Source organism: Hemiscyllium ocellatum, chromosome 25, assembly GCF_020745735.1.
Source record: "Hemiscyllium ocellatum isolate sHemOce1 chromosome 25, sHemOce1.pat.X.cur, whole genome shotgun sequence".
Classification (NCBI taxonomy): Eukaryota; Metazoa; Chordata; class Chondrichthyes; order Orectolobiformes; family Hemiscylliidae; genus Hemiscyllium; species Hemiscyllium ocellatum.
Genome location: NC_083425.1, coordinates 14,737,755 through 14,761,183, shown reverse-complemented (window position 1 = coordinate 14,761,183; position 23,429 = coordinate 14,737,755). Strand labels below are relative to the sequence as shown.

The 23,429-nt window shown below is 37.6% G+C and overlaps 1 protein-coding gene across 1 annotated transcript in view; it reads left to right on the top strand.

The window, feature by feature from the left end:
* The window catches only part of LOC132827952 (dynein axonemal heavy chain 17-like), a 443,350-nt gene that overhangs the window by 376,145 nt on the left and 43,776 nt on the right, over positions 1-23,429 (top strand). The window contains exons 61-67 of the mRNA XM_060844799.1: positions 73-188; positions 2,102-2,294; positions 13,179-13,414; positions 15,667-15,789; positions 17,252-17,456; positions 19,899-20,063; positions 21,104-21,244. Of these exons, the coding sequence (XP_060700782.1) occupies positions 73-188; positions 2,102-2,294; positions 13,179-13,414; positions 15,667-15,789; positions 17,252-17,456; positions 19,899-20,063; positions 21,104-21,244 (1,179 nt within the window). The remainder of the gene's footprint in view (positions 1-72; positions 189-2,101; positions 2,295-13,178; positions 13,415-15,666; positions 15,790-17,251; positions 17,457-19,898; positions 20,064-21,103; positions 21,245-23,429) is intronic.

Genomic DNA, 23,429 nt, shown 5'->3' with positions numbered 1-23,429 from the left:
AACATTATTACAAACAGGGGTTTCTAGATTACAATCTTTTTCTCTAACAACTTATCAATATTAATTTTTTAGGAACTTGATGATAATTTAGCAAAATTGACAGCTGAATTTGAAAAAGCCACATCGGAAAAACTCAAATGTCAGCAAGAAGCTGATAACACCAATAGGACAATTTCCCTTGCAAATAGGTAAATTTGGACTTGAATAAATAGAATCAAATGAGCAGATCTTTCACAATTTTTAGATGTATAATTTGTCTTTGGGTTATATTTCATTACGTTATTGAGCTGTTACTGAACTTGGAAAAAAATTCTAGTGATACTAAGGGTGGTGGATGAAAAATTGAGTTTGACAAACACACTGGGTCCTTGGCCCTTTGTACAGTTGTAATGTTGTTCAAGTATTACTTCAATTGGTCATTTTAAATATGGGTGAGCATATTCACATTTAATGATTATCAGCCTATTAATACTGAATTTTAGGACTTCGAAAACATTGTAGGCTCTTGGTGTTTCTGTGCCATGCACAATACTTTAGGGAGTTAAGTTCATGAAGGACTCTACAACATCATAAGTATTAATAGGTTTTGGCCAATTAATTCAAGTGAACAAAATATTTACACTGCTCCAGCAGTATACCTATAGTTTGCTCCATATTTCCAATTCCTACAGTGCCAAACTGTCTGAAAAATTGTGCAGTTTTTAACGCTTACAGATCCTCACCTCCATTTAAGGGTATGCTGCTTTGATCATAAAATCTGGTTTATTTTCAATAATTTAGCACTGACCTCTTAGATTTATAAGAAAAAAATATGTTCAGAAGAAAGATCAACTGTTCACATACTATGGTGCAATGTCATTGGTTAAGACCTTTTAAGATTTTTGAAACAAATTATCATGTCACCTTGACCCAATGTAGTACTCTCATCTCTGAGCAATAAGCTGCACTCTCCAGAGCTAAACTGCAAACATACAAAAACATCTGGATTGTCAAAGAAGCTGTTCCTTCAATGAAACATAAATGAAGTCTCACATTACTGCTATACAAGCGGACATACAAAAATATTGCTAATTGCTCAAAATAAATCCATGAATATCTTGTTCTCATGTATCAGCTCGCTCTAAGCTATAGCATGGCAAACTAATTTCAAAGATCTAAGAGCATGTTCCACTCTCGGCAAAGTTAAACCCCACTGATGTCTTCGGAAAAGAGATCAATAAATCAGTCACTGTTCAGGCTGGTGTTCTAACAACACTGTTTTTAAATGGTATTAGGTTGTATTGAACTTCTAAAACTTTTAAATTATTTTAATCATTTTAAACACTTACACCTATGTTTAAATATTTTTAAAATGTTAAAACCAGAGGGAGAAACCAGTAAAAATTGGAAATGAATGTACTGGCCGTTTGGAACTTATGGAAGATAAATTGGACCAGTATGCATTAGTCGCTTTAATATCTTTTTCTTTATAGTTCAAATAAGCAAGAGTAACTTGATCTATTAGTCTACAGCAGAGACACACCCTGAGAAGGCGATCTTTTCACCATTTCCTGGACTGTATATGTGTACACCATTAGGCTTATTATTGGATAGTACACTGAATTTCATTGGGATTTTCTTGTGCAATCATGATGAATGTCAATGCTTGGCTACTAAGGTAAATACAGGTTACAATTCCAGGTCTAAGGGTCCCTTCAATATAGGCATTTTCAGCTTTATCTGCTTTTGTGAAAGGAAAATTCAAGTCAGCTAATACACATCAAAAATAATTAGTTGGTTTAGGGCAACAAAATTACTGTCATTTCTTCTAAATGGTGAAATGCAAACTTCCACTCCTTATTTGTAGGCAGTAATTAAGCTAAGAGGAATTTTGAAACAGCAGCTTTGACCTTTTGGGTTACTTTCACAGAAAAACAGGGTAAATTACCCTAGCATCTCACTTGCACACCTGCTAGACCACAATTTAGAATGTCACTGTTAAAGTCTGTGAACAAATCATCTTCCTACACTTTGTCCTAGTTTATAATTGTGCAATGTACAAACTGGACAAATAGGAAAAAACATAAGATATTTACATTAAAAAGTAACAATTTTCTTACAGACTTGTTGGAGGTTTGGTTTCAGAGAAAATACGCTGGGGTGACTCAATAGCCAAGTTCAAGGAGCAGGAAAAAACACTGTGTGGAGACGTGCTCCTTGTTACAGCTTTTGTTTCATATCTTGGATACTTCACAAAAAAATACAGAAATGAACTTTTGAATGACCACTGGATGCCTTTTCTGCAACAATTAGAAGTGAGATTTTTAATTTTTTTAAGAAAATATGAACATCAACTTAAGAGAATGTATTGATGAATATTAGCCTTCTTCCTATTTTGGCTTGAAAATGAAGTTAACTGTCAGATGCTCAAATTTATATTATTAATCAAAGTGTTCTAATAGTGATGGTTCAATTATATTGGAACTAACATTGAAGTCTCACCAATAAAATATTATGCCATTTATTTATTTAAGCATTTAGTGCCAAGTCTGGCATTTATTTATTACTATTCCTAGCTGCTCATGAGAAGGTGGTAGAGACTTTCTTGAACCACTTTGGTCCCAGGGAGTACTCTCAGGATGCTATCAGGTCAGGAGCTAACCCCATGATGATGGAAGAATGCTGATTGATTTTGAAATGTGGTGAGGGAGAGTTAGAAAGGAATTTGGAAATAATGTTTTCTATTTTTCTCCTAAATCAACACCTATAGCAACAGACTAATGTGCTACAGAGCAAAAGGTTTGATCTGGGGGTTTAATTTGCACTGTGAATGTAAAGGTGCAATGGTATTTAAGATATGTTAATGCTTGAGTAATGGGATGGGATTTGCTGGTATTCTTCTTTCACTAGGATTGCTAACCTATGAGGTACTGCAAATAATTCTGACTGCTTGCAATGAAGACTTTCAAACATCTTCTCTTGCATCAACTCATTTCCTGATACTCGACTTCCTTTGGTTAGCATGCTGCTGGATTAGTGTCTTGCCTACGTGTCATTGGAAGATTACGAGCAGGCAACAATGGAGCAGAAAAGTATCAGGATCAGATATTACTCCACATCACCTTTAAGAAATAAAAACTACCCGTCTTTTTGACATGGACTGCTTACCATGATGCATTTTTGTTGACATTATCTCCCCCTTCTCTGGGTTTCTGCAGGGTTGTATTGAAATTAAGTGAATATTTTCACTTGGTTCCGTTAGGTAAATAATTATGGTAATTGCTATAATCTAAGATCTGCGCAAAACCGACCAGTACTTGCTTCCCTATATGAACTTCCCTCAATTTCTTCGAGGGGAATAAAACAGGTGTTCGGATTCTCATTACTATATTTACCCGATTCTCCTTGAAAAAAGCACTCGATCTTAATGTTTTTCCTTAGTATGCTAAACATAACCCTGAAAACTTGGATAGTTTGGACCTGATCATGAAATAAAACATACAAGTTTGCAATTAGATTTTTATACTTTGAAACTTGTTACAGGACATAAGAACCGCTTGAAGAATAAAGGCCATAGTCCATCTCATTTATATTCTATCATTCTGGCTGTTCTGGACCAAGCCTGACCCCCTCAAAACATTTTTAAGCAGGTAGCCCAGATCATAACTTCGCAAGTTTTTCAGGTAAGTGTATAGTGGATATCCCTGGAGTGAATAAGCTGGTCAGACTGCCGAGTTTTAAACAAAGAGAATTTATTTACAAAATTATGGAATGAAAGATAATGAACCGAAAATAGAATACCCAAATAACTTATCCTATCCAAACCCGACAGGCTATCCTGACTTAATGATGCTGTTGCAAAATACTTGCAATAGTCCCAATAAACAAACCCCTTAGCACAAAGAGTAAAAATGACACAAAAAGTTTGCAGGTTACGAAATCAGAACATAGAAGAAGGGACAGACCGTCCAGTTTCAACTGTGATCCTGACTCAGCTAATCCCCAAATCAAACTGATCTGCACAGCTAGAAAGTTGGTTACTTTACTCCTTTTATTTTTAAAGACATGAAAGCCTTAGACTAGAGGCACCATCTGTTAGGGATAAACAAATTGGGCCCGAATAAACCTTTCAAACCCAGCCTACTTGGAGTCTAGCCAATTACCCACTCTCTGAAAAAAACTCAAGGCACAGTAATTTTGAGAATGGACCAGCTTCGACACACTGATACCTAAGAGATATAACAATAATAGTTGTTGGCTGATTATAGCAATAAATCTCTATCTATTATCTAACAAAGAAAATCATTGGGAACCATACATCTAAAAGAAACCTGTTCCTTTCAAGTTGGCTCTAGGTTTTACATCTGAAAATTACTCACTGTATCCCAGTATTATTTCCCAACGACATTAATCTTGAATGAAGTGATAAATAATTGCTTCCAGCATCTCCCTTGGGAGCCCTGTTCTATAATTTGACCATTCTCTCTCTGAAATTGTGGGAATTTTTCAAGGCTATCAAAGAATTAATTTCCTACCTCATACCTTCATGGTAAGGAAGAGAATAATGGACAAGAGACTGAGGAGAATAGTGGAAATCCACGAAGGTCTGTTCAGATTCATGCATGGAATCATAATGTCTTTCTCATTTTGAGACAAAAATTACATAATTGTCAGAAAGGTCAATGAAACGTGGAGATTGTATTAATAAATCTCTAGAAGGCTTAAGACTGGATGCATAGGGCACAAGTCTGGAGAAGTGCTTGAAGGTAAGGAGTCCCTAAGAAATGCAGTCAACTATGACCGGAAATGTATAATAAGTGCCAGAAAGAGGAAGGAGCAATGTGGTGAAAGTGGAGATTTCACAACTAAAGCTGGATTCCACCAAATATTGGCAACCATTATCACTTGATGAAGGAGCAGCACTCCAAAAACTAGCGCTTCCAATTAAACTTGTGGGACTATAACCTGGTGTTGCATCGTTTTTAACTTTGTACACCCCAGTGCAACACCAGCATCTCCAAATCATTCTTCTTCTGAATTGTTATTGGGTCTTCCAACTGAACAATACAGACCAAAAATGCTATGGTCAATGATCGGTGTGGGGGGGGATGATATGAATAGAACCAATCTGAAGAACTGGAAAAAGCACTGGAAGATTTCAACATCAGTTGCTGAAAGACCCAGAGTATGGACTGCCAATTTAACCTTAAGGATGAAAATCAGCTTGAGGTTGCACAGTTCGTGGTGAAATAAGTGATTTGAGTATCTTAGGTTGATACTGATGGAAGATGAAGTATAGAACTGGAAATTAAACAAGGAGTTAGCTCTATTTCAAGTAATTAATAGAAGTGTACTGGAGTGTGATGTGAAAGAAAAATATCATTGAACCCAAAAAAGAGAATCTGCAAGATATTTATGAGTCTGACCTTACTTTATTGTGCAGAAACCTAGCATACATCAAGACGACAGGAACAATGATTGGATACTAATGTGATGTGGATGCTGAGATGGATGCGTGGAGTGATGAGAAAGGGCAGGATCAGTAACAACTACATAGGATCAGAGAAGACTATAGAAATATTGATCAAAGTGAATCAAGAAGAGATTGAAATGTTATAGTGCTATGAATCAGACCAACCTACTTAAAATATATTAAGGAGATGACCTAGACCCTAACTTTTTCATATTTAAAGGCAAATGTAAGGTATTGCATTTCAGATGCATTTCAATTGTTCAAGCTATGAAGTTTTAAGTAAAACACACTTTATTCTTACACTACAGTTAAAACAAAGACAAAATACAAACATAAAAATAATTGGCTTAACTGTAACTCATAATATTTAACAAAATAATATACATTTTAACTACTACACCTTAACTGTTCCAATATATCAGCATCGTATAAATATCCTTGGCAAAGGCAAATAGAAAGGAAAACAGATAGACACGAACCCAGCAGTGAAGAGAGAACACAAGCTTTTGCAGCAGCAACAGAGAAAGCTGTAACTTTCTCCAAATTCCCAGCTACACCAACTAAAAGCAAAACCTGGAAATCCTGGGTCTGTGCGAGTTTGACTCCACCCACTCATGCTTCTGTTGTCTACTTTTTTTTTAAAAGAAAGCAAATCTATCCACACTGCTGTGCACAGAGCAGACAGTTTGGTGTCAGGTTTACAATACATGCTTGCAAGGGAATCAAAACAGAACAAATTCCTTTTAAAGGCACATCTCATCACAATAGCCATATATTAGTAAGGCGATAGACACGTGATGAGGAATGGATGTGGAACTGACAGGAAGGATAAGACAAGGAAGGCCTCAAACCAGTTGGAAGAATTCAGCAGTGAGAGATTTAAATGTGGAAAAACTAACACAAAACTGGGTGACTGGTTTGATGAAAAATGAAAGGTAACCAGCAGCCTCCAGGTGAAATGAAAGAATCTGAAAGGAGGATGGAGGGAGAAAGATTTGCATGTGTTCTCTAATGGGAGTTAAACCCTCTGAAATTGAAATTATTCTGACATTATCCCAACCTTTTCTGTTTTTATGCAGGGAGGGACTGAAATCAAGTGGTCACTTTCCCTGGTTCTATTAGGTAAATCTGGATATAATCTGCTATAATGTGAATAGAGACAAGTAGTTGTTTTTTTAAATCCCACTTGTTGAATGAATGAAGCCTCAAGATTCCACCATTTAAAACTAGAGAAATTTTTACTGTAAAAATGTAAGATAAAGCAAACCTTAAGCATCATTTTAGGTAGCTACCTGTACCTTATCATCCAAAAGAAACATAAGTTAAAGATGAATTAACAAGAAAATTGTTACTGGTTAAAAGCTATAACTTAGACAGAGTCAGCTAAGATAAATCATATGACTTGGTTCAACAATTCGCACAGCAAATACATTGTCAATCTCAGGAGCAAGATTCTTCAAAACTCTGCCTTCCTCACAAAGAATTTCAGCTCTTCCCCTTCTAGGAGCTAACCTGTTCCTCAGCTGATAGCAGCACACAACTAACAGGAGTACCATAGGTGCCTACTTCATTTCAATCCACCTCCGTAGAAATCTGGAAAAATCTGCAGAACCTCCTCAGCTCAGTCTGGATTCATGAATGCTATATTCAAGCAATAGCACTGTTCCAACATAGCACTATCTCATAAATACACCCTTGGCAAAGGCAAATTCAGTAAAATAGATTGTCTCTTCGGCAATTCTCCAGTTCAGGAGGAAAAAACATCAAAAGAAAACTCTGAAAGAGAGAGAAGCAGGGAGAGATGTACGTCAGCTTCCAAACCCAACTTCAAGACCCCAACAATTGCTAGTCAAAGATTAAAACTAAGAATCCTGGCTCTGGGGGTGCTTGACCCCAGCCGTTCAGGCTGCTCCTATTATTCCAACTTTTAAAAAGTACCCAAGGCCTCCAAAGCTGATTACTTTGTTGGATTCAAATAGACAGCTCTACACCTCTGCCTCAAAACCTGTCTTCAAAAACAAAACGAGGACAAAGTGCACATCTTAAAGCCATAATATCATCACAAGCAAAATATTTTTTTCTGATAAATGAGAACACACTGATTTAAGATGGTTGCAGTGATCACTTGATGAGGTTGAACTAAGCTCATGAAACCAATACAAGATTAACAGAGAGAATCTAAGCTCAAATTTTGTTGAAAAGTGCTGAAACTCAGTCTGATGTGAAGAAATTTCAATTTTTGATTTACATCTTTCTGCATGTTTCATATTTTGGGATGACCTACACACATTATTGAGCTTGAACTAAACAGTGACACCAGACATGGGAATACACAAGTGATCTGCATTTCAGGCAAACAGCTTTTGGATAGAGCAGAGAAAGAAAATGAATCCATTCAGCAGAAAAGAGGCTTGCTGTTTGTCTTCCTGTTTTGTCAACTTCTTGGAAGTGGGAGAAACACATCCTCACTAGGAGCTACAGCTAATGACATGATACATCAACTAATCAGCCATGGTATGGTGTCAGTGCCGACTCTCACAATTCAAGACCTTAAAAACTTTTAAACTCCATATTGTACATTCTTCCTTTGTACTAGATACTCTTAAAATTTATACCTGTGTTTTGAGCTTTTAATGTTTCACTTCATTATTTTGCTTGGGTTTAGCATGTAATAGTATTCCTCATGCATTCAAAAAAGTTTTCTAACTTGTTCCTTCATTTTAAATCGTACCATATTTTCCTTAAAGAATAAGACAGATGCACGCTAAAAAGAATTAATGATATTTGTTTCATCTGACCTAGACAGTTAAAAAGAGCATTGTAAATGCACTCCACATTTGGTCATGGCAGCAAGTGATTCTGACCTTTTGGAAGGAATTTTACTCATTTTTTAGTTGCATTACCTTCCTTCCAGCCTTCACCATGGCATGGGAACAACTTATGCTGCTTCTCTTTGGAATGAGGAGAAGTGATTCCACCAAATAAACCTCCAGCAGCAGCTGCAATACAAGCAGCACAAAATCACAGAATTACTACACCATAGCAGGAGGCCATTTCGCCCATTGTGCCTCATCTGCTTTTCAAACAAGCATGATTATTCAATGCCAATTTCCATTAAGCCATGACAAGCACCATCATCATACCTTTCAAAACAATTTAGGCAGCACGATGGCATAGTGGTTAAACACTGCTGCCTCATAGCACCAGGGACCCCGGTTTGATTCAACATTGATCCTGGGAAGATCTCTGGGACACACACACTAAATGACCCACTGCCCTGTGGGGTGAACACTTTAACTCCCCCTCCCACTCCACCAAGGACACTCAAGTCCTGGGCCCTCCTCCACTGCTAAAGTCTTGCCACCTGATGCCTGGAGAAAGAACACCTCATCTTCCACCTTGGGACCCTCCAACCACTTGAGATTAATGTAGATTTCACCTGGTTCCAATTCCCACACCCCCCCCCCCATCCCCTCCCTATCTTATCCCAGATCCAACCTTCCAACTTGGCACTGCTCTCTTGAACTGTCCTACCAGTCCATCTTTCTTCCAACCTATCTGCTCCACCTTCCTCTCCGACCTAACTTTGCATTCTCAGCTACCTCCCACTCTCCCCCCCCCCCCCCCCCCCCCACTCCCCACCGCCTCATTCCCCCTCACATTTATCTATCAGCCCCCTTGGGCCACCCCTTCATTCCTGATGAAGAGCTTATGGCCGAAATGTCGACTCTCCTGCTGCTTGGATGCTGCCTGTGCTATGCTTTTTTAGCACCACACTCTTCGACCACACACCTACCCCAAATTATGTATCTCACTAGATTGGGTGCTCGCATGTTCTACTGAGAGTTGAAGCAGATTGTACTGTTTTGGAAAGAGGAAACAACAACATTTGTGAAGAGTGACTGAGGCATGAATGAAATAGGATTACAAGCTGACAGTGAATTATAGTTAAGGAACAGGAAATTCGACATTTCGGGCACAAGCCCTTCATCAGGCTTGTGCCCGAAACATCGAATTTCCTGTTCCTTGGATGCTGCCTGACCTGCTGCGCTTTTCCAGCAACACACTTTCAGCTCTGATCTCCAGCATCTGCAGACCTCACTTTCTCCTCTAGTGAATTATAGTTAGCAATGTAAAGAACAAGCAAAAGAGCAATGGGTCAAACTGCAATTTTGAAGGCTGAAGAATAACTTTACGAGCATTCTCAAATACCATGCATGTGGAGCTCGACATATGAAAATGTTGGATTTTATCTAATATGCCCTCTTGAGGTCTTGCATCCTCTTAATGCACTGGATCCAAAACCCAGTGAGCAATAGTTAAGCTCACCTGTCAGGAAATTAGGTTCCTGACCAAAAAGGTATCCTTATTGAAACAGCAGACCAAGACCAGTAAAGTCCAACATTATTTCAGCAGATGAATTGCCTCTTTATCCTCTTCAAGTGAAGTCAAATATCCTTTGATGGTTCAATTGCTCTTCACAAGGTCAAATAATTTGTCATGTTAGATTATATAGTGCATCTGGAATTTAAAAAATCTTCACAAGACAACCTACGTCCTCTGAATTCAAAGGTTTTCTACAACTTTCAGCAGTTGTATTATATTTTATATTCTGTAGTGTTAGGCAAATGTATAGGATTCAGTGTTTCAATCCCAGCTACTTATAGTTCAGAAAAGATTTAGATGATAGAATCCAATGTGATATTTCCAGGTTTGTTTATGTCACAAAACTAGGTGAGATTATAAGTGGTGAGGAGGATGTAAAAATTCTTCAAGGCAATTTAGGTAAATTACTGATTGAGCAAATGCATGGTAGGTACAGTTTGACATGGATAAGTGTAAAGTTATTCACTTAACAGGGAAAACAAAACAGAATTTAATTTAAATGGTGATAGATTTGAAAATGTTGATGTATGAAGGGAGCTCAGTGTCCTTAATATCAGTCACTGAAAACAGCATGCAGATGCAGCAAGCAATTTGGAAGATAAATGGTATGTTAGACTTTATTGAAAAACAGTTTGTATACAGCAGCAAGGATGCCTTACTATAGCTATATAGGGCCTTGGTGAGATTATATGTGTAATATTATGTACAGGTTTGGTTTCCTTATCCAAGAAAAAAATTCTTGCCATGAGGTGATTCGGCAAAGATTAAACAGATTTAATATTAGCATGGTAATATTGTCATATTAAGAAAGATTGGGTAGATTATGCTTGTATTAACTGGAACTAAGAAGAATTAGAGGAATCTTACTGAAACTTATAAAGTTTTGACAGGGATGGACTGACTGGATGGAGGGATAAGAAGTAACTTCTTCACACAGAGGATGGTGAATCTTCAGAAGTCTCTACCGCATAAGGGTGTGGAGACAAAGTCACTGAATATATTTATGAACAAAAAAGATTTTTAGAAACAAGGTATTGAGAGAGAGCAGGAGAATGGAAAAGAAATATGAGACATTACTGTGCTTTTAAGAGATATTTGTTCTGTGCTGTTTCTCTTGCAGAGAGGTGTTGCTAGAATATCTGCTTCATAAACAGTGGGTAAACCACTTTGAACTCCCTGAATGTGTTTTTTTTTGAAAATTAGATAAAAGAAGCTTGAGTGGATGGAGTTAGGCTTGCACAGACCCAGCATTTTAGTTTTGCTTTCAGTTGAGGTTTAGAGTTGGCTATTGAAGCTGATTGATAAAGTTCTCTCTTTTTTTCTCTCTCTCTCTCTGCTGCAGTAAAAAGCTTGAGTTCTCTCTCTGCTGCTAGGTTGTATCTTGTGCTGTTCCTTTCTGCTGGACTGAAAGGGAGATAGCACATGATGAAAATCTGTTTTGCTGAACATGGCTTTGCCAAGGGTGCATTTATGGGATGCTGCTATATTGGAAGAGTTGATGATTAATAGTTGGATAATAGATTATTTTATTAAATATTTCAATGGAATTAAAGTTATAGCAATAAATTTTCATTTACATTTTGACTGTGTTGTGAGAAAAAAGTCTGTTTTGCTTAAAGCCTCGCAGAGGAGTACTTGAAATGTCATAACTTTCAACGCTATGGGCCTAATGCTGAAAAGTGGGACTACTGTATATTTAATGTAATCTTGGTGGGACAGTCTTGATGTTCTAAGCACCTTTTCTGTGCTGTATAATTCTACGATCCTAATGCTTCAGATTTGGTTTTAAAAAACAAAGTTTATTACCCAAAAGACATGAAGGTAGAATAGAATAAACCAAACTATTTATGTAGATCACAATTTGAAATTTTGAAATTTAAAGCAAAAAATATAATCCCAACTATCCTAAAACCATCACTTTATAGTCTTCAAGTACCAAATTATTCTTCCTATCACAGCTATAAGTTTGGCTTGACTATTTCTTTCAATTCCCAGTTGAGAATTTGGTGGACCTTTTTCAATTAGTCACACAACTAAGCCTAAACTTCATTAGCTTTAAATAACACCTTCAAGGTTTCAAAACAGATACTGGTCTGCAGTTTTTTAAACAAACCCTTACACTGATTTAACTTATTTCACACCTTCTGAATTAAGTCATTTTTCCTGGAGAAACTGCTTTCACAACTAACCAGGACTTCTGCAAACTTAAACCAAAAGGTTCCCACTCCATAAGATCATCCACCCAAGTAAAAGAAAATCCTGATTGTTCTAAACTGAAAGCAAGATGATGTTTTTCAATATTTATTCTGTTTGATTGTAAACTTCTTACAATACAAATAAATTCCCACTATCATTCCAGGAACACTGCCTTTCTCTTTTTAAAAAAAATCACTTGAGGAAGACAGACAAGTTAATCATTAAAGCCCTTCATACATAGAGATCAGAACCCACATGCCACCAATTCAAAATCGAAACTCCAAAAATTAATCATAAAAATTTCACACCTTCTTTCACAGATGTTAAGTGCAGTCATTTTCATTGTACCAACTGAGTTCAGCTCATCAGTCCATGTTTGGATTAAAGTAATAATAAGGACTGCAGCTGAGTCTACATTGAAGATCCCCATCGAAATTACTTTCCATGCCTTTGGTATCCTTAATGTTTCTTCTTCAACATGAAGAAGCAATGTGTCATCTGGTGAGAAAGGATGGTAATCCAGAACAGGTTTCCCTCCCCATGTTTGACTTGATGTTATGGAAGGATTCTTATTCCATGTTGAGGGAATCAGTATACCTCAGTTGGCCAGATCATTAGTTTATAGAGCAGTGTAATGCCAACAGCGTGGGTTCAATTCCCATCACCGGTTTGAGGTTACCATGAAGGACTCTCCTTCTCGACCTTCCCCTTCCCTTGCCTGAGATCTGGAGGTCTTCAGGTTAAATCACCACCAGTCGCTTCTCCCCAATAAGAGAACAACCCCTATGGTCTGGTAGGACTATGGTGACACAACAACACAACTCCATGTTGAAGACACCCAGATTCACTCCTGCCCAACACTCTACCAATGGCTATATATTCACTTACTTCTACATGTCTACATCTCCTTCACTAACTGACATTGAGGTCTGAGAAGATAGCTGTGATTTATTGTCAAAAAAGAGAAAATTATCTAAATACAATAAAACACAATAATCCAGAACATTTTTAGCAATCATATTACGTCAGATTATTCTCTCAACTTTAAAACTTGATGTAAAGCATAAAATTGCAATTTATAATTACTGTTAATACACGTTTCAATCAGATTTTAAGATGCACACTTTTTATGTAATTAATTTAGGTTCCAATTCCAATAACTGAAAACTTAGACCCACTTTCCCTTCTGACTGATGATGTTGACATTGCTGCCTGGAATAATCAGGGTTTGCCTAGTGATCGGACATCATCTGAAAATGCTACAATCCTCTGTAACACAGAACGTTGGCCTCTAATTATTGATGCACAACTGCAAGGTATCAAATGGATTAAAAGGAAGTATGGAGATGATTTGAAAATCATACGACTTGGACAAAGAGGGTTTGTACATTTGGTTAAAATTGAAATTTCTGATATTTAATATATTTAATTTGAATACATTAGCAAATTTCTGCATAATTACTTTTCTTTCTAAGATAGTTTTAGTTGCGGGAAAGACCTTCAATTCATGTGACACTATTCTCTCAGAATACCAACATTCCCATCTTCCCACTAAGGAATTTTCTGTTTGTTAAGTCAACCAATAGGTCCTCAGCTGCTTTTAATGGCAACGTAATACAACTAATACCACAATCCCTGGAATGAAATTGTTCTGACTTTTCCATTTACAATGCCAAACCTGTACACAGCTGCCATCATAAAAGCGTTGTCTTGAATTTACCTCCTCTATTTCATTCAGCATTATATATTGTATTCTCTGGTTCTGTTGCACTGGATGATATAATGGAATGTTATAAAGAACTTCTCAGCTGGTTTTTATCAAGAGTAAAGAGCCTCTTCTCATGATTATTCATAGCTGTGCCTTTTTACACCAGAGGTACAGCTTTAAATATCAGTGGCTGATTTGAAGGGTGGACTTCATCAAAATGGCACTCCTGAGCTGCATTACTTGAACAGGTGTCAGACTGCACCAACTCCAGGCTAGTTCTAAATGGGATAGTCTGGAATCGGATCCATCCAGCAAAATAGTTCAGACCTTTTAATTTCCAGAGGACATACCCTAGCTAATGTATATTGAGACCCTTCGGAAGTCCCAGTGATAGCCTGTGAACAGGTCTGGAAGTTTAAACTCTGATGGGCAACAACCCGGTGTGTAGAACCCTCAGAAAGTGCCTTCAAGTTCGATACAGAGTCACAGACTTTAAAAGGCACTTTAAAAGACTCACTTGAATAATGATCCAGGTAACGTTAGAGAATTAAAACCTTGTTTGAACTTGTGGTGACTTTACTTCTGATCACCAATTTCTCACAGTGACACACACCCCCAACCTGGCACCCAATCCAACCTCGATCCCAGAACCCAACCCAAAACCCCTCCTGACACCCAGCCAAACATCCTTCCTTACCTCACCCCCTCACCCACTTGCCTATTATCCTGCTATCAATCTGTCACATTCCTTCCTTGTTCAACTACCAACTCCGTACACCTCACCCGCTTACCTGCCACCATTTACTTCTGTAGCTTTTCAAAGTGGCTTTGGGACTTTTAATTCTGTTTACTTATTATAATACAGCAGCTTTTGTTGTAGAAAGAGGACATAGCTTCTGCAGATTCACAATGCTGCCTGTGTTTATTGTGAAGAATCCTTTAACAGAAGTCAAACCCAAAACATAAAAGAACTCAGTGAAACCCTATTCAATAATTTTTGTCTGATTTTGTCAGAAATAGGGATTTCAACCTCAATAGATTTGAGGCTATATATTTAGAGAAGTAATCTATCCAAATTTACAGACTATCAATAAAATGTCATTTCTTGATATAATACTAAGCTTGATTGTGAATAGCTATGGGGAGGAGAGTTTGGATGATACAGCGTTTCCATTGTGTGGTCTATCTAATCTTTCTTAGTTTTTTAGATTGATATAAACTTAGTGTTAGTTTTTTTACAAACTATAAACAACACTAAGAATTGTTGGCCTAGCAGTTGAATTATGCAAGTCTCTAACAGTCCAATGTGCCATGCAGAGACACTGGCCTGATCAATCTTCTTCTCATCATAATGATTTTATAATTGGCAGCAAATGTTCATTCTGCCATGAAAACTGCCTTCTATTTTGGTAAAGTATCTTTAGAATTCAGAATGAAACTTTTGTAGTCTTAGGCATCCAGCAACTAAATAAATCCCCTCTTTTGTTTTAGTCTGTCCCATCACAGACCCCATATTTCGCAAACATTTTTAGCTAACTAATCGGACATTTTCTGCCCAGATGGTAGTCCTGATAATGTGGTCGATATAGAGACTGTTCAGTTAACCACTGGTAAAGTAAATGTATTGTTAATCATCTTATTGAGCAACTACAAACATAGGAATGTTTCTCCTAGCTCTATGGACAACAATTTATGTTCCATACCTCAGTACCTTGAGAACAGGTTGAGCACAGTGTTTTCTAGACTGTTGAATTGTGTCAAGGGCTAGCATTAGTGCTGACAGCAGTTTCCCATGGGCCTGCATTGGTATGTGTGAAATAGCTCCAGTTCTGATATGATCTAATTTACAGGCCACTTATTATTAAACTAAGTGTTAAAGCTACGTAAGAATTTAATATTTTGTCATTAATTATTGGGCATACAGTTACCTTGATAAAATTGAACATGCTGTAGCCAATGGAGACACTTTATTACTTGAAAACATCAGTGAGACGGTGGAACCAGTCCTAGATGCTCTTTTGGGAAGAAACACCATCAAAAAGGGAAAGTAAGTTTAGCCACCATATGTTTTTTGATAATTCATATACTGACTTTCTTTGGTTTATAGACACCAAGTACATAAATCATTCTAAGCTACAGTATGATCAATAAGGCCTTTAAATGTAAACAAACCAAGTTATTCAAGAGGTAAAGACTTGTAAACTGGAGAATATTTACTAAATCTTATATCAAACTTCGATTTGATCTCATTTAAAGCAGCTCTGATTGCCATTTTATCAAGAGTATTAACGTGGCACTGGAAGGGTTACAAAAATTTGCATTGCGAGATTACACCAAATTTTGAAGGCTTTTTTATATCTCTATTGAAAAGCGAAAGCTAACATTTAACCGAATAGAGGTATTGAAAATAATGGAATATTTTGATAGCATAGTCACAGGGAGTGTGTTTTCACTTGTGAGGAATAGCAGAACCAAATATAAGATAAATACAAGAAAAATCAAGTAGGGAATCCAGAAGATTTATTTTTACCTGGAGAGTGATAAGAATGTGGAATTTGCTGGTGCAAGAGGTAGTTGAGGTGAATAGCAGATCAGGAAAAACTGGATCAATGTATTCATTTTAGTCGCAAAAGCAAAAACAATAGTATTTCTTAAATGTTGAGAGATTGGAAAATGTTTGTGTCCAAAAGGAGCTGCTGGTTCCTTGTGATAAAAATGTCACATACTGATACAATAAGTAATTAGGAATAGTAAATAGGATGATGGCCCGAATCACAAGGGGAATGAAAAAAGTAATAAACAACTTGCCTTCCTTCCTTCACTCAGTATTGAGTTCCCTCCCAAGTCTTACCCACCATCTTAATATAGTATGCCTACGCTGAGGATTGTAACAAGTATTCATAGAATCCCCACAATCTGGAAACAGGCTTTTCAGCCTAAGAAATCCACACCGACCCTCCAAAGAGTAAACCATGCAGACCCATTCTCCCCACTAATGCACCTAACCTTCACATCCCTGAACACTATGGGCAATTTAGCATGGCCAATTCACCAAATCTGCACATCTTTGGATTGTGGGAGGAGTACAGAACACCTGAAGGAAATCCACGCAGACACAGGGAGAATGTACAAACTCCACATAGACAGTTGAACAAGGCAGGGATTGAACCCTGATCTCTGGCGCTGCAAGGCAGGAGTGCTAACCACTGAGCCACCGTGCTTCCTCTAGAAGAATCAGGGCCATAAAGGTCTCCGGCCTCATTAACACGGCTGCAATGTATCTGCTTTGACTGCAGACGGTCCAATACCATTCTCTCAGAAAAGCCCTAGAAATCCATGGGCAATGATTAACATCTCAACTCCCACTTCCTGAGCAAGTAATGATATGTCTAAAGTTAAACATGGTACTTCCTATATATTTACACCCTTCAAAACTATTGTAAGTTAAGTTCAGCAAATGACTGTTCTGAACTAAAATGTACAATAATTAATATTTATTGCATATTTAGGTATATCCATATAGGAGATAAAGAAGTTGAATATCATCCCAACTTCAGAATGATACTTCAGACCAAATATTTTAATCCCCATTTTAAACCAGAAATGCAAGCTCAATGTACTTTAATTAATTTCCTTGTAACAAGAGATGGTCTGGAAGATCAACTACTGGCTGCTGTGGTTGCTAAAGAACGTCCTGATTTAGAAGAGCTGAAGGTATATTTTAATAGACATAAGATATTAAAAAAAAGTTTGCAGCATCATGCACAATATAATTAAATATAACACATATTCTAAGACAGTGGTATATTTCTCATGACATTACTTAATTAATTGAAGGATATTTTATTTGATGCTGTTTATATAGAATAGATATTACTAAGTTATTTATGGTAATACAATAATCATTTTTTATTGTTATAGGCATTGTGAAATTGTTAGCAATATCTTTGCATTCAAATGTGACTTTGTTCTTATTTCTCTCAAATTATAAAACAATGGATTTGACTAACATGGCTGGATTTTGTTGAAAATATAATAGTGTATAATTGACATGGTGTTAATGCTCAAATCATCTTGTAATTCGTAGTAAGGATCGGAACGGTTTCTTTATTCATTCATGGGATGTAGACATTGCTGACTCGGCCAGTATTTCTTGGCTATCCCTAGTTGCCCCAGAGGGTAGTTAAGAGTCAACCATATTGCAGTTGGTCTGGTTTCACATGTAAGCCAGACCAGGTAAGGATCATAGAATCCCTAAAGTGTAGAAGCAGGCCATCTGGACCATTGAATCCACCAACCCTCTGGAGAGCAGTCCACCCAGACCCAACTCTTTCCCTATAAACCTGCATTTCCAATGGCTAACCCACCTAGCCTGCACATTCATGGACACCGTGGGCAATTTAGCATGGCCAGTCCACCTAACCTGCACATCATTAGATTATGGAAAGAAACTCGAGCACTTGGAGAAAATCCATGCAGCCACAGGGCGAATGTGCAAACTTCACACAGATAGTCACCGGAGGATGGAATCAATCCCAGGCCTCGGGTGCTGTGAAGCAGCAGTGCCAACTACTGAGCTATTGCGCCACCCTCAGGATGGTAAGGTTATTCCTGAAAAGACATTAATGAACCAGATGTTTTTTTCTGACAATTAACAATGGTTTCATGGTTATCATTAGACTCTTAATTCCAGATTTTTATTGAATTCAATTTTAATCATGAGCCTTGGTGGAATTTGAACCCAGATTGTGATTGATTCAAACTACATTATAACAATGGCATCTTGAAATTCAGTTACCTGAAGTTTTGATAGAGTTCCTGCAGTTGCACACTGACTGCTCTGCAATTATGCCACTGAAAGTTAAATCTAGCAACTTACAGGTAAAGAATCATTTTAACAACATGACAATAATTAATATCTGCCATAGCTTTTATTTTAAATAACTGCTGTTGAGGGGAACTTTGGTGCAGAGGTAGTATCCCTTCCTCTCAATTTCAAGTTTCACCTATCCTAGAGGTGTATCATAACATGTCTACATAAGATAAACCTAAACTTTTCTTCTTGGTCACGTCTGGACCAGAAAGTCTGGTTCTGTCATATCTGCCCCTCATGTGTCATAACACTTCCGAACAGGCTAATTTTAAAACCAAAACTAGAATTTCCTGTCCATTAAGTAAATCACTATAAGTAATGCTCCCTTTCAAATTTAGTTGTGTCCAGCTGGTTCTTTAATTGGGAGCTCCACTTAAATTTTTTTTGCAGTACATGATTTGATGGCAAAACCATCCACTCAAATCAACTCTTTCAGTCTTTCCTCTATTTATTTCTTAATCATTTAATCCTATGCTAATGTGATATACTGCACCATTGTTCACCAAGGTTCCTGCCCTATTTACTTTGGCTTTGCTGCGTATTATTATTTTGCACATGCAACAACTTGGATGGCAAGAAAACTTAACATTTAAAAGGGAGCTGAGAGGTTCTTCACGCAAAGGGTGCTATGTATATGGAATGAGCTGCCAGAGGAAGAGGTGGAGGCTGGTATGATTACAACATTTAAAAGGCACCTGGATTGGTACATGAAAAGAAAGGGTTTTGAGAAATAAAGGCCAAATGCTGGCAAATGGGCCTAGGTCAGATTGGCTTATCTGGTCAGCAGAGACAAATTGGACCGAAGAATTTGTTTCTGTGCTGTACAACTCTATGATTCTTTGATTCTATAAAGCTGCCTGGTGTAGGTAAAGTTCCTGCAGAGAAGCACCTTAAACAGAACTTATCCTTTGGCAATTATTCACAACAAAGGTGTTATTAATGATTTACTGCAGCAATTTATAAATGATAACCTTGATTCAAAAAGGAAAACATAGGACTAATTTCTTTTGCCAGTGTTCTCTCAACATGGAAACTACATCAATAAAATCATTTGTTAGACAATTTTAAGCTTGCTACCCACAATTTTCTATTTTTAATTGAGAATGATTTCATAAAATTAGGCTTTATTTGATTAATTCAAATGTTCTTCTAAAGAAAGACAAATTTTAGAGATTACACCCATTGTTTGCAATATATCCTCTTACCAGATTCTCTACCTATACAATCAGTTTCGTACAGAAAGTTTCATTAACAGCTAACAATAAATATTCGTTTTACTTTAGGCAAGACTTACAACACAACAGAATGAGTTCAAGATTGTTCTTAAACAATTAGAAGACTCTCTTTTAGCTCGACTCTCAGAAGCTTCTGGAAATTTCCTTGGTGATACAGCTCTGGTGGAGAACTTAGAGACAACCAAACAAACTGCGACTGAAATAGAACAGAAGGTCAGCTAGTTAATGTTAAATTTGATGCACTCATTATTTTTATTCTTTGGAAATGAGATCCACAGTTATAAGAATTCCTCAAACCTTTGGAGTATTTTATATATTTGTATTTTACTGACAGAGATAGAATATAACATTTAATAGGAAACTGCTTTTGCTGCTGTTTCAGTAAGGAAACAATTTCAAAACATTGGAATAAAATAGAAAGTGCTGGAAGATCTCAGCAGGTCTGGGAATAATCATAGAAAGTGAAGCAGAGTTAACATTTGGAATCCAATATAATTCTTATTTGGAATTACAATATTTGTTGTAAAGTGAGCTATTAGATTACTTACAGTGTGGAAACAGGCCCTTCGGCCCAACAAGTCCACACCGACCCGCCGAAGCGCAACCCACCCATACCCCTGCATTTACCCCTTACCTAACACTATGGGCAATTTAGCATGGCCAATTCACCTGACCCGCACATCTTTGGACTGTGGGAGGAAACCGGAGCACCCGAAGGAAACCCACGCAGACACGGGGAGAACGTGCAAACTCCACACAGTCAGTCGCCTGAGTCGGGAATTGAACCCGGGTCTCAGGCGCTGTGAGGCAGCAGTGCTAACCACTGTGCCATTTATAAAGAATAAATCTTCGAAACCTGAATAAAAATACTGTAGTTATTAGAGAACTGAAAAAAATAAGATACTGGGCAGTTGTGACAGCAACAGTGGAGAGAGAAACAGATTTCATGTTTCAAATCCAAGACTCTTTTTTGGAAAGGAGTCACTGGAGTCAAAATGAAAACATTAGTTTCACCTGCACAATATGTTTTTATTGATAACCTATCCTCATGCCAGATCAACCTATAACAAAATAGAATATATTTTCAAACTTATCATGTTACATGCTTTCACTAAATAACTTTATCTAAATATTTGAATTATTTCTGTACAATATCATTGTGAATTAATTTTAGGTTCCACATGTTTCCCTTATGTAACAATTCTTTAGCTTGAATGAATCCGTTGATATATAAATTTTTATTTTTCATACAGGTGGCTGAAGCAAAGGTAACAGAGGTTAAAATAAATGAGGCAAGAGAAAACTACAGACCTGCTGCCCAGAGAGCATCTTTACTCTACTTTGTTATTGATGACCTGAATAAGATCAATCCTATTTACCAGTTTTCTCTCAAGGTAAATGTTTGGTAAATCCAATCACATTTGGTAGAGGCATGAGCCATATTTGAACACAAAATTGACAAGCTTAAAGATTACTTGCACTCGTTATTGGCAAGTTCATTGAGGGAATGGGTAGGACAAGAAATCATTGCTCTCATTTAAAGATAGTTTACACATCTTCCAAATGAACACACCTTTGAGTGCACTCAACAGAATAGGCAAAATGGTAGGCTAAAGTATTCAGCACAGACTCATAATGTTTCATCCTCACTAACACTCAATGCTGGAGCCCCCCAGGGATGCGTACTCAACCCCCTACTGTACTCACTGTGTACCTATGACTACATCACCAAATACCAGACAAATGCCATTTACAAGTTCACTGATGACATCATCATAGTCGGTCGAATCTCAGATGGTGATGAAACTGACTAGACGGGAGGTTGAAGACCTGGAAAAATGGTGCACTGAAAACAATCTAGCTCTCAATGCCGGCAAAACCAAGGAATTTATTATTAAATTTTGGCGGGATGTTACTCATGCCCCCTACACATTAACAGCACAAAGGTGGAACAAATGGAGAGTGTCAAGGTCCTGGGAGTAGTCATCCACACCAAGCTTTCTTGAACTCTTCATGTGGATGCACTGGTTACAAAGGCCCAACAACGTCTCTTCTTCCTCAGGTAGCTGAGAAAATTTGGCATGACGGCTAATATTCTTGCCAACTTTTATAGGTGCACCATCGAGAGCATTCTGTCTGGATGTATCACTACATGGTATGGCAACTGTACCATTCAAGATCGGAGATGGTTACAGGTGGTGAACTCAGCCCGGACAATCACAAAGGCCAACCTCCCATCTATAGAATCCACCTATCAGGCCCACTGTCAAGGAAAGACTGCCAGCATTCTCAAAGATCCATCCCACCCTGGCAATGTTTTCTACAACCTCTACCACTAGGGAGAAGGTACAGAAGCCTGAACACACGCACCAGCTGGTTTCGAAACAGTTTCTACCCTACTGTTGTTAGAATACTGAATGGACTCACAAACACTTAACATTCGCTTGTACATGGGTTTTTGTTTTTGCCGCTGATTATTTACTTATCTATGCTACTTAACAATGTGATCTGTCTGTAAAACAAAGTTTTTTACTGTGCCTCGGTACACGTGGTAATAAATTCAATTCAGTTCAATTTTCCAACACTGTTTTAGAAGTATTGGTGGAGGAAGTCAACCAAGGAAGCGCTGTCCACTTTACTCCCAGCAGTAAATGAGTTTCCTGGCCAGCTTTATATAGTCAGTAGATAGGTGATAAAACTGGTCAATGTAAGAGGCATTGTATCCAGGAGCAGGTCACAGTGAAGAAATAGTTTTAAAGATTTCAAGCAGCATCTGTAAAGGAAGGAACAGAAAAAATGTTTTGAGTCCAGTGATCCTTTGTCAGGATCCTTTCTCATGTAAAAATCCAGGTTGTGTAAAAGTCAGTGCTTTTTTTTGTGTTTGATTATTAATTTTCCGGTAATTACTTTGGTTCATTAAATAAAGGGACAGATGGGACTAACATCGACTAAATGATCTATCGTGATGTCTTCCAGAAAGAAAATCAAGTGCATAGCTCAATCTAAATCAGAGAAAAAGTGACGTAAATGACAAGAGGCCAAATGGTTAAATTATCAACTTTTCTCTGATGATCTAACATAGGGTAATTGGACTCAAAATGTTAACATGGCTTCTCTCTCTGCAGATGTTGCCAGACATGCTGGGTTTCTCCAGTACTTTCTGTTTGTGATATAAATACAGTTCTACATTTTAACTTCCATGCACCTCCTGCACCACCCAGAGTTACCTATACTTTATAAGAACACTGAATTTTCATAGAACATAGAACATTATAGCACAGTACAGGCCCTTTGGCCCTCGATGTTGCACCGCCCTGTCATACTAATCTGAAGCCCATCCCACCTACACTATTCCAAGTACGTCCATACGCCTGTCCAATGGCGACTTAAATGCACTCAAACTTGGCAAATCTACTACCGTTGCAGGCAAAGCATTCCATTCTACTACTGTCTGAGTAAAGAAACTACCTCTGACATCTGTCTTATACCTACCTCACCTCACTTTAAAGTTGTGTCCCCTCGTGTTTGCCGTCTCCATACTTGGAAAAAGGCTCTCCCTGTCCATCCTATCTAACTCTC